Here is an 11,892-nt window from a genome sequence, read left to right as displayed (position 1 = left end):
AAAGATTGTTTGAATTTGAATACAAATCAGAAAATCACTTATCAGGCATTGGAATATAGTTATTACTTATTACCATGGTTGGAAAAGAAAAGGTTAAATTTTCCAGTTAATGAAGGGTCACCTGCAAGCAAAGCACCTCAATATTAAATGCCTAGTAAAAAAAAAGAACCGCAACTTTCTGAGTGAGCCATGTTAATGATTTGAAGTCACAGGACAACTAGAAACTCATGAACACCAACTAATTCAAACACACATCACATAATGAACAAGCAACAGAACTGGTTGTATAAAAAGTGGTTTTATTTAAGTCACGCATCCTACAGTCAGTACTGAATCAAATCATAGACAGGGAGATGTGTAGGTGGTCTCAAAGGAATCACCTGAAATAGGAGCAGAAAATTAACTGGATTATTAACAGTGAATTCAGCCAGAGCAAAGCATGATTAGGGTGAAAGCGTACTTGTCTGATAGTAGTCATAAACGTTTATGACTGCTGGCTTGAGATTTTTCACTGCAAGAACCTGTTTCAGCTGCAGAGTGTAACTCATGGGGACGCCTTTGGGAACCTGTGAGACAGAAAGGATGAACCACAGCACACGAGAAAATGGCAGCTAGTAATATACCCAGTCTCACCTCTTTTAGATACACTAGGACATGATCATCTTCAACATCAACCCGTTCCACTAGCGGGGCAAACGATTGGGGTGAAGAACCAAGCTATGGGTAAGAGACATCATTTACACAATTACAATTGAAGGAGCTTCAAGCATCTTAGAACTTTCTAAACAATCTTAAATACAAACCAGTGACGTGTCTGCCGTGAAGCCTGACAGGAGCTTAATGTCTACTAGAACCATGTTAGTGCTTGATTTTACACCATTGTATCTGAATGAGGGTGAAAAGAGGTTTAGTCAAAAAGATCAAAAACAGCGCTTCATTTTTGTAAGAGTCATAAACATCAGTTTCAGGACACAATGCTACTTACTTCACATTGAACTTCAACATAAGATTGGCTCCAAGCGGTTGGCAGTCTCCAGTCACCTTCGCTTCGACACTCAGTGTCCTGGAAACTTTAACGGGTGTTGGGATGTTGTAGAAACATGCAACCTATAGTACGAGTAGAAAAAAAAACGCATTTAGATTTGGATGTGCACCGCAAATAGAGAGGGTGAAGATACAGACCTGCACAGACACACAAGTGGATCCTGATGCTTTAACACTATATTTGCCAGGAACGTTCTTCAGCCACTTCTCCTGATACAGCAGCCTGTTGTCCCGATTCACTTTGAAGCTATAAGAGTCTCCTCCCACTACTGAGGACTGTACGGTGACGGAGCTGGAGCCATCCAAGCTGAACACTTGAGCAGCGTACACAGACAGAGCCTGAAGAGCCACCACTGTATCCTAAAAACAAGCACCAGATTAAAAATCTACTCATAAATGATTGCACTCATGTTTGGTGGTCAGAGGCACCTGGGTGGAGGAGAAGCCTCCATAGGGATTCTGCTGGGCCACGAGCCAGTTGACAATGCGGTTAGCATAGCCCAGATTAGCCGTCGTGAGAGGCTGAACAGCAAGAACTGCTAGTAGAACGTAAGAGCTGATCTCCACCGCCAGAGTATCACCAGATGTCGTCTGAGACCAATGGAGCTTAGTGCCTTAGGATGAGATGGAGGGGAGAAAGTTTATGCCAAAGACCCTGATGTACCAACATCAAGCTGGTAAATCTTACCTTCAGAAATGGCAAGGTTTTCCAAGGCAGTTAAAAGCTGTGCTCGAGTGGTGGTCTCTCCAGCCAGACTGAAGGTGTAGGTCAGCAGAGCCGTTGCATAAGTGTTTCCCAGGTTCCCAATGACAGGCCTCAAGCATGACAGACCGTTGGTAATGACGGGATCCTAAAAAAGCCAAAACAAATATCAGACAGCCAGAACAGGAAGGTCATCTGCAAGGAGCTCATACAACTACTGGGTCAATTTTACCATGGAGGGGATACCTAGTTCAAGCAGCGATGCAACAATGTAGGCAGTCATGGTCACACCGTCACCAACTCCACCCTAAAAAAAATTTGGATCAATGAAGATAAATTGCCTCGCTAGACCAAAGGACCTCAGGACAAAGGCGGTCAACCTGGTCGTGGAGAAGAGGTCACAAACTGAACTTACAAAAAGCTGGTGCCACAGCAGATTATACACAGTAGAACAATGAGAAACTCACCATGTATTTGATTCATCATAACCAAACGTGCTGTATGATCCATCGCTGTGTTTGAAGTTTAGTTCTCCTTGGTATCCTGATTGGGTCAAAAGCCACATGTAGGATACTAAATGCCTAGTCCTGCTCTTCCCATTGGACTGTCATTTACATATGTAAAGTGGATTTGGTCATCCATACCACTCTGAAGGTAGCCGGTTGCAGTCTCTCGGATGGCTGCAGTGATTTGCCCTGTGACCTTCAGGTACAGCAGTATGTAAATATTCGGAGCAAGAATGATCATATTCTGTTCTCCACAGCCAGATGGCATCTGTAATAACCCATCTAGATTCTTCAGTGCACGACCCATTATGTCCCCTATAAGAGGTCAAGCATAAAACCCACATCAGAAACCGTTATTCTACCAACCTTCACATGTCAGTTTCTACTGAATTACATTTTTTACCAAGGACTGAAACGGAGCATCTGGCAGATCCTTGAACCACGTTTTTTGGAAATGTCAAAGTCACGTCTTCAGAAAGAACATTTCCTGCAGACCGAACAGAATGGATCAGCATTTAGAGCTAGGCTAATGTTTGGCTGTACATGGAGAATGTATTGTGAATCATTGAGTGCAAACAAACCCTTTGGACACAATAACCAACTCTGGGTGTTTGTCCTTTCAACTCCTTCAGGCTATTGAAGCAATAAAACAATATCAGTAAAGCAGCATGAGGTCCATGACCAGACTCCAGAAGGCTGGTTAACACTTACCAGGACAAATAGACTTCGTGTGACTACATCAATGCGTCCTCTCGTTGGCACAGTCACAACTTCAGTGCCACATTGGGTCCGGGATACTTCAGCTGAAGCATTGACAGTCACATTGACAGTTCCTGCAGTAACAGACAGGAAGTGAGCAACACCAAATATACACTTACAATTTAGATAGATGATCCAAAACTGACCTAGAACAGAAGCTGAGAGAACCCATTTAAAGGTTTTTCTCCCATTGGCACAAAGACAGGACATATACGGTTCAGTATATGGTTTAAGAGTGAAGGCCGTGGATGAAGCTGGTGTTACTTTAACCTGCCAATGAAACAGTACACATGGAGCAAAGACACATGACATTCTCTATACAGAAATTATCTAAAAGAAAACCATGGCAGACCATGATGCACTTGGATAGATAGCTGAAGACAGTGGCCTTCAGATCAAAAGACTCCCCACGGACGATGGAGTACGGCAGGGAGAGCTCAAGGAAGAAGGGCTGGAAGACCGTCAGCAGAGCAGGAGGAGCAAGACCAAAACCTTTTGAGGACAGGCAGAATGCCTCCGTTTCCCATGTGGTGATGGTGTCAGGTACAGTGAGGGAAACTTGTGTGGATCCAGTGTTTCTGAAAGACAGCAGAAAAGAGAAATAAGGGGAACAGGAGAAGTAAAACCTGGGTAAGTAGCTTTAGAAGGCACTAACCCCACACGGGCAAGCTGCCAGAGCCATGTTTCTGGAAAGTAAGTCCTGACAGTCACTTTTAAAGTTGAAGTGTCACCTCCATCTGGAAGAGCCATTGCTACAGGACCATTCAAATTCATCACTGAAAAAGACAAGCAATTTTACACCAAACTGCCCCTCTTGTTGCATCTATAGAAATGATTAAAACACCCAACTTGCTTTTCCACTAAGGAGGTGTAACCTCACATAACTGAAAGAAAGTTCACCAAGTCATGCAGAATTTGTTTTCACTGAAAGAAGGGCCTCTCTGCATAGACCTACCTTCTGGGAATCTGGGATACAGCGGGCACGGAGGGGCTCGTACAGCGAGATTTGTTGCGATTTTCATTCCCAGGCTCTGTCGGAGTGACAAGTCAAAACACAATACAGATTTAAAGTCAATAACTCAGTTCATGACCATGTAGTCACAAAATACGTTTTTCTACCTTGAAGGTTGTGTAGGCTTGATTTGTAGCATCAGTGTAGCCAGGATCCATATCAAAAGCTAGACGGGGTCGAAAACCTAGACACTGATTCATCCTCAACGTTGTATGGGTAACCTGATAGTGATTGCACTGGGAGCAAATCAAACACCTGGAATCATGAAAAAAAAAGTGTTTAGGTATGTCACTTTTGAAAAATGTTTCACTAAATTCATTAATGTTTGGCATGTTATGTCAGTACATGAATGTATGTTAAGACGTACACTACAACTCCTACAATCATAACAGGTTTGTCCTATTGATCTCAGCACAACTCAAATTCTAAAGCTGAACCTGAATGTCAGTCAAGACCAACAAGAATTTAACTACACATGGCTACCATTTTAGCAGTCAGACGTCTTCCTGGCTCCAAGATCCAGACGCTCTGATCTACAGCACTGATGCCACACAGAGATCCTGCTTCAGCAGAGACAGTCAGAACATTTCCCTCAGCAGGAACTGCCGTAGCAGGAGAGAACTGTAGAGACACCTGGAACAATGACCAATACACTGTAAGATGTGTCACCATTCCCCACTTGAAGACAAAAGATGCCAGTGCACATCATACCTTGTTTTGGAAACATGTTTCGGTCTCAAACGATGCACTACCAACAACAACATTCTCACTGGGCAGAACGCAGTAGACCAGTATCTGCACGGCTGGAGCCATATTGACACTGACAGACAGTTGGAAAGACAGAGCCGCTCGTGACTGTATTAGAAGCCCTCGCTTTGACTGTCTGAAATCCATGGAGGACGATCACTCCTCTGGACAAGACCTGACAGACAAACAGATACATAACATGTTCCTAATATATATATTTATTTTTATTTGTTTATGTCCACCCACCATATAGATGATGTCAACACTGTAGTCGCCAGCCTCTCCAAAAAAAGAATACTTTATGGTCATTGGAAACGAAGCACCACATTTGAGAGGCTGCTCAAACTTCACTATAGTCAGTTCACTAGATGGGTTGTTGGGAGAATCAGGGTGGAGAAGCTTAACAACCCTTGTGTCCGTGGTAAAGTATGGCGATTTGTAACCATTAACAACCGCTGGAGTCGCACTTGCCTGGGGAACAATAAATGCAATGGTTTTTTTTTGTGAGAGAAATTTAATGTCTACATCTCAAAATACAAAGAGCAAATCATACCACCAGATTCAGAGCAGCTTTAGGGAGATTAGCAGTGTTGAGGGAGAATGTGGCAAGTCCGTTCTGATTTGTGGTCAGATCCATCAGCAGTTTGTTGGGCCAGCTGTTACCATCCAGTAGATAAACCACTTTGTTTGCGATTGGAGTCCCATCAAAACGAGACACTGATATCTGTTGGGAATGATCAAGGTTAGGAAAGGGAACCGATGTGAAGGCTTCTGCAACAAGGAATTAACTTTTGTCCTTGCCTTTCCATTAATCATTGATCCAGGTTCAAAATATTCCGGGGTGTCTAAAAACATGACTTTGCCGACTTCAAACGTTATGGACACTGTTGCAGATTTTGACATCACTACATCTGGGGAAAAATGAAACCAACTCAAATAAACAAGTCAACTTCCTCTATACACATTTCTTTGGTTCAGATCAGCCAATATCTCACCTGTTCCCTCCTCAGTGACATTCACATTTACAAGAAAAGTGTCTTGCATTTTATTTTCAAATTTGGTGTTGAAAAACACTGATGTATCAACGGTAAGGGAGGCGCAGCCAGTGGCATTCATCTGGTAACAGAACAAAGTGTCACATAAGTCAAGCACAAGCAGAAGAAAAACCTCCACTGTAAGGCAGGAGTCAAACCTTTGCAGTTTTATCCAGGCATTGACGGGTCAAATCAGGAACCACAACATATGAAAACGGCTCACGACATACTTCCACCAAGGCTTGGCCAGGTACAGGTTGGCCATATGTGTATCTGGGAAACGTCACAAGGAACAAAATCAAGAACGGACCAACCACAAGACAAGAAAATATCTGTAGGTTTCACTCACTTGGCACAAGCCTCAACTTTCAGTCCCACATCTGCAACACTGTACATCTGTGGTGCGTTTACAGTCACATCAAACTTAGGCAAAACTAAGCCAGAAATAAAAACACCGTAAGATCTCAGATCTGTCGTTGAACTGTTGCACATCATTCACAACTTACCGTATTTTTTCACCTCAAAAACATGGGAGGTCATTTGGTCACCAATAAAAGCTTTTAGTGTGTACATCCCTATCTGAGCCTCTGGGTTTAATTCATGAGAAAGCTGCAATATCCACCTCGCTGAAGAAACGTTGGTCCACTGACCAATCCGGTTATTGTTATTGTCCTATTAATACAATGAACAGCTCTTAAAAACAGCAAACCAAAATGTACAGAAAGTGGCAGCAGCTCCATTCAAAGACTTGCACCAGAACAAATTCTCACCTCCACCACCACCAGATTGTACTGAAAGACAAAGACAGAAATATTAAGCATTTAAAAGACACCATTGCAGAGAACTGAAAAACTGCTCAAGTAAAAATAACCTGCAATAAATGTGCAGTTTCATGGCCAGACCTTACCATCTGATCAAGTGGCACAAATTTGGCATCCATAGTGACAACTCTGAAATTCACTGCAAAGACACAATGAACTTACATTAATTGCATAATGCACTTGATGATCTGACCTTGTAGCAGATTGGACTTTCTACACCTTTAATATTCAACCAAGGGTCATTCACAGCTCACCAGTTTGTCCTGGATTGTAGATGGGTTTGTCTGTTTGGATGAAGGTCAAAGGCAGGTAACGTCTGAACATGACTTTCCTCTCTTCAGTCGCTCTGAAGACCTTCCCTTGAACTTCTACCTTCAGCGTCTGCACAGATTCTTTATCTACTCGAGGAGCCTGTAAAGAAGCGTAGTTAACTCAAACCAGAAAAAGAAAGAGCAATGTCTCATGATAACATACCTGGAAACTAAAGCAGCGGTGAAATGGCTTTGAAGAAACCTGCTGCATAAGTTGAGTCATCCCACTTTCATCATCAAGCAGAGAAACAGTCATTGTGAGACTCTCTTGGGGTTTCAGAAGACTAGCACACAATTTGGCATCTGATCCAGTTTCAATCACTGCAGGGAACATCACCATGAATAACCTGTGTAAACATCATTAAGTATAGGTTGAGAGACTAAAATAAATCTGGTCAGAACATTTGCATGTTAGTTGATCATTCACAGGATTCCCAGGTCTGTGAATCAAAACTAGCCTAATAATAAAAAACAGGCCAAAGCGGTTATCTCCATCGGAGAGTGGGTTGAAGTACCAAACATGGGGTTGGTTGACTGGGTGGGAAAACTTTCAACCTTAAAAAAAACTGTGCCATGGTTATAAAATAAGAGCACACGACAGCCATTTTGTTAAGAAATATATTTGAGGAACAACAACAGCACACAAACTCGATTCAACAGTGACTTGTATTTAAAACAAAAGTTAATGAACAAAAGTTTACCAAACGGTTAATGTGCTTCATTTTGACCTTTATAAAACTATCATTCAGCATAAATCAAAAATTAGGCCACTTTTTACTTTAAAGCCCATAGTACTTACGGCCTTTTCTGTCCATCAACAGCAAAGAGGAAGAGGGCTAAAATGAGCCCTTTCCAAACACAAATGTCCCTCACAGCCATGAGGAGCAATCATCCAAGACTAGACAGAAATCAAACGTCTCTTTCAAAAACCCTGCAGCACTTCTGTTGAGATCCACACTGCTCCACAGCTTAACCCTAAATCAGCTGCACTGATGCCAGCGTTATTTAAACGCTCTTAATAATTCAGAACAGGTTGATTTAGCACTCACAGGCAATCTGGACGTCTTTAGGGCGGAGCCCCGGTAATTAATCACAGGGTTGCCAACTCTGAAACACACAAGCTCTTAGGCCACATTTACACACAGCCGTGTATTTAGCGAAACTAATATCCCCCCCCCCCCTCCTTTTTCAATAATAACATAGTGTACACAACATCGTTTTCAAAAAAGTAGTCATTTACATCAACCCACATAAATACGCCATGGAGTGCCATCATAACTATGCCAAACCTATGGGCGGCAGTGTAGGGGGAAGGATAAATCCATGCAAGACAATCAGAATCCTCAGAATCAACAACCAACGAATAACACGAGCGATTTCCTTTCCACAGCGCTCACATGACGTTAAGCATTTTCTGGCGCATAATGTGACGTTTGAGAACCTAAAACCCCGTTTCTCCCAGTTGAGACGGGAACACATAACCGGCGTTATCAGAAATCTCCACTTTGCCCAGAGTTTTTAGAAATAATCGTTTTCTGTGATAAAAACAGGGTTTTCGTGTAAACGGGGCTTTACTCTGTCCAATAAAATATCCGCCAAATACGAGACTCAATCCCAGGGATATGTGCGGTGGATTATGCCACGGATTCCCCACCGAAGGAGGCAGTCGTGTATTTTACGAGAGTGTACGTAAACACCACAGACGTCTGATTCAAACGTCGTTTTTAAGTACATTGCAGTGTGAGTTTCAATTTATACATTGTCAGCAGAGCTGTTATTTAAGTCTTTAAATCCAAGAGAGTGGATCACATCACTTCAGTTCTGAGGTCTTAACACTGGCTTCCTGTCAGTCAAAGATTTGATTTCAAAATACTACTGTTGGCTTATAAAGCACTGAATGATAGGCCAAAAGTACATTTCTGATCTTCTGCTACGTTATGGACCATCTAGACCTCTCAGGTCCGTATATCTGGAACAAAATCCCAGGAAACTGCAGGTCTGCTGAAACTCTTGATTATTTTAAATCAAGGCTGAAGACTTTTATTAATGATAAATTATTCATTTCTTAAACTGCACTGTAACTTTTACTCTCCTGTTTTACCAGTGGCAGCTCATCAGGCACAGCCTACCCAAAATTGAGAGAAGGACAATCCCAAGTTATTCAATTCATGTCTCAGAATGTTTATTAGGTGTTCAAGCACGAAGTGCTGAAAACCTATTGTAATTGTACCGATTTTTATTAGGTGTTCAAGCACGAAGTGCTGAAAACCTATTGTAATTGTACTGATTTTTATTATTATTATTATTATTATTATTCTCCTGTAAAACGCATCGTGCAGCCCAAACCGTAAGTGCTAGAGACTTGAAACTTTGCCACAAGGTAGTACAAAAATCGAGGAGAGGTTATCAAATTATGAGCCCAATTGGCCTATAGGTGGCGCTATAGCAATCAATTGCGCGAAACTGGTCATAACTCCTAGACCGTATGTCGTAGACTCAAGTGTCTTATATCAGTGGAAAGCTGGTCACCTGGAGAACAAAACGTATATCTCCGATTTAATTTCCGCCATGATAGATTTTCCGCCATTTTGAATTTTGTCAAAAACCTACTTTTGCGAACTAGTCCCTGGTTTTTCGCCCGATCAGAACCAAACCAATGCAGAAATGTTCTCTGGAGTCTGATAATCAATAATTATTGAAAAAAAGTTCAATTATCGATTAACGGTCGCTAGGGGGCGTAAAATTAACGTTGTAGGCGGAGCCTATATTACTAAAACGCCTATAACTCAAGTAGTAAATGAGATAACTTCACCAAACTTGGTACACATGTGTAGGACGTCAATTTGAGGTCACGATAAAAAAACCGCGTCGATTGGCCACATGGTGGCGCTATAACACAGAAAAAACGTATAAACACCTGACCGTTTGTCCGATTGACTTAAAATTTGGTATGCAGTGTCTTGGCCCAAGGGGCCATCTATGTCTAGAAGGATATTGGCGTATCTAAAAAAAAAATGGCCGCCATTGGCCAATGAAGTTTAAGCACCCATTAGACATGGTTAACGGAGGCCAATCGTAACGAAACTCGATGGCCATGTTCAACTCATGGCCCTAAAGGTCTGTAAGAGTTTTGAAAGAAATCGGCCACTAGTTGGCGCTAACGAGTTTTACGGCTCTGTAATCACGTGGTGTTACAAATATCGTCAGAATATGCATATCATTTGATAGATCTCCTCATGCTGAACAACTTTGCCTCTAGAACTAATGCTGTCAATCGAATTGTTCATTAATTATACGCAATTACGTTAAAAACCTACTTTTGCGAACTAGTCCCTGGTTTTTCGCCCGATCGGAACCAGACCAGTCTAGAACAATTCTCTGGACTCTCTAGATCAATAATTATTAAAAAAAAGTTGAACTTTTGCATTTTGATGGCTATAAGAGGGTAATTTAAGAAAAGGGGCGTGTCAAAATACACTCAAAAGCCTATAAATCCTAAATAAAAACTCAAAACTTCACAAAAATTGGTGAGCATATGTGCAATAACATCATTAACAAGCATGCAAAATTTTATGGAGATCGGACCATAGGTGGCGCTATAACTGTTAAAAAGCTTTTAAACCATATATTTCCTATGGTAAATTGTCTGTATTGGCTGTAAATGGTGTTTTTCCATCTATGATGTCAGTGGTTAAATGCTTGCTAAATAAATCTTAATGTCTTTTAACGTTAATGTGCTTAAAGGCCTTAAAGGCCTTAAAAGCTTGAACACCGACAAATGCTGCTTGCAGCTTTAATTAGGTGTTCAAGCACGAAGTGCTGAAAACCTATTGTAATTGTGCTGATTTTTATTATTATTATTATTCTTCCGCCGTAAAACGCATCGTGCAGCCCAAACCGTAAGTGCTGGAGCTTTGAAACTTTGCCATATGGTAGTACAAAAATCGAGGAGAGGTTATCAAATTATGACTCTGATTGGCCCATAGGTGGCGCTATAGCAATCAATTGCGCGAAACTGGTCATAACTCCTAGACCGTATGTCGTAGACTCAAGTGTCTTATATCATTGGAAAGCTGACCACCTGACGTAAAAAACGTATATCTCCGATTTAATTTCCGCCATGATAGATTTTCCGCCATTTTGAATTTTGTCAAAAACCTACTTTTGCGAACTAGTCCCTGGTTTTTCGCCCGATCGGAACCAAACCAATGCAGAAATGTTCTCTGGAGTCTGATAATCAATAATTATTGAAAAAAAGTTCAATTATCGATTAACGGTCGCTAGGGGGCGTAAAATTAACGTTGTAGGCGGAGCCTATATTACTAAAACGCCTATAACTCAAGTAGTAAATGAGATAACTTCACCAAACTTGGTACACATGTGTAAGAGGTCAATTTGAGGTCACGATAAAAAAACCGCGTCGATTGGACACATGGTGGCGCTATAACACAGAAAAAACGTATAAACACCTGACCGTTTGTCCGATTGACTTGAAATTTGGTATGCAGTGTCTTGGCCCAAGGGGCCATCTATGTCTAGAAGGATATTGGCGTATCTAAAAAAAAAATGGCCGCCATTGGCCAATGAAGTTTAAGCACCCATTAGACATGGTTAACGGAGGCCAATCGTAACGAAACTCGATGGCCATGTTCAACTCATGGCCCTAAAGGTCTGTAAGAGTTTTGAAAGAAATCGGCCACTAGTTGGCGCTAACGAGTTTTACGGCTCTGTCATCACGTGGTGTTACAAATATCGTCAGAATATGCATATCATTTGATAGATCTCCTCATGCTGAACAACTTTGCCTCTAGAACTAATGCTGTCAATCGAATTGTTCATTAATTATACGCAATTACGTTAAAAACCTACTTTTGCGAACTAGTCCCTGGTTTTTGGCCTGATCAGAACCAAACCAGTCTAGGACAGTTCTCTGGACTCTGCTGAACAATAATTAT

At 41.6% G+C, this 11,892-nt stretch overlaps 1 protein-coding gene across 1 annotated transcript; it reads right to left on the bottom strand.

The window, feature by feature from the left end:
• Window positions 1-280: 280 nt before the first annotated feature.
• LOC307009851 (alpha-2-macroglobulin-like protein 1) lies at window positions 281-7,914 on the bottom strand. Its single transcript, XM_079634014.1, is given in 35 exon segments — window positions 281-380; window positions 461-566; window positions 634-717; window positions 804-885; window positions 986-1,107; window positions 1,183-1,404; window positions 1,474-1,658; window positions 1,733-1,895; window positions 1,980-2,054; window positions 2,058-2,127; window positions 2,215-2,290; window positions 2,392-2,568; window positions 2,657-2,740; window positions 2,835-2,886; window positions 2,965-3,086; window positions 3,159-3,282; window positions 3,365-3,590; window positions 3,668-3,788; window positions 3,968-4,043; window positions 4,132-4,260; window positions 4,508-4,657; window positions 4,736-4,868; window positions 4,870-4,946; window positions 5,018-5,242; window positions 5,325-5,495; window positions 5,573-5,682; window positions 5,767-5,887; window positions 5,964-6,078; window positions 6,155-6,239; window positions 6,312-6,477; window positions 6,576-6,596; window positions 6,713-6,765; window positions 6,881-7,037; window positions 7,101-7,284; window positions 7,737-7,914. Coding segments are annotated over 35 exon segments (4,185 nt in total). The 5' UTR covers window positions 7,817-7,914; the 3' UTR covers window positions 281-339.
• Window positions 7,915-11,892: the final 3,978 nt, after the last annotated feature.

This window comes from Phoxinus phoxinus, assembly GCF_949152265.1.
Source record: "Phoxinus phoxinus genome assembly, chromosome: 1".
Lineage (NCBI taxonomy): Eukaryota > Metazoa > Chordata > Actinopteri > Cypriniformes > Leuciscidae > Phoxinus > Phoxinus phoxinus.
This window is presented reverse-complemented; position numbering and strand designations above follow the sequence as displayed.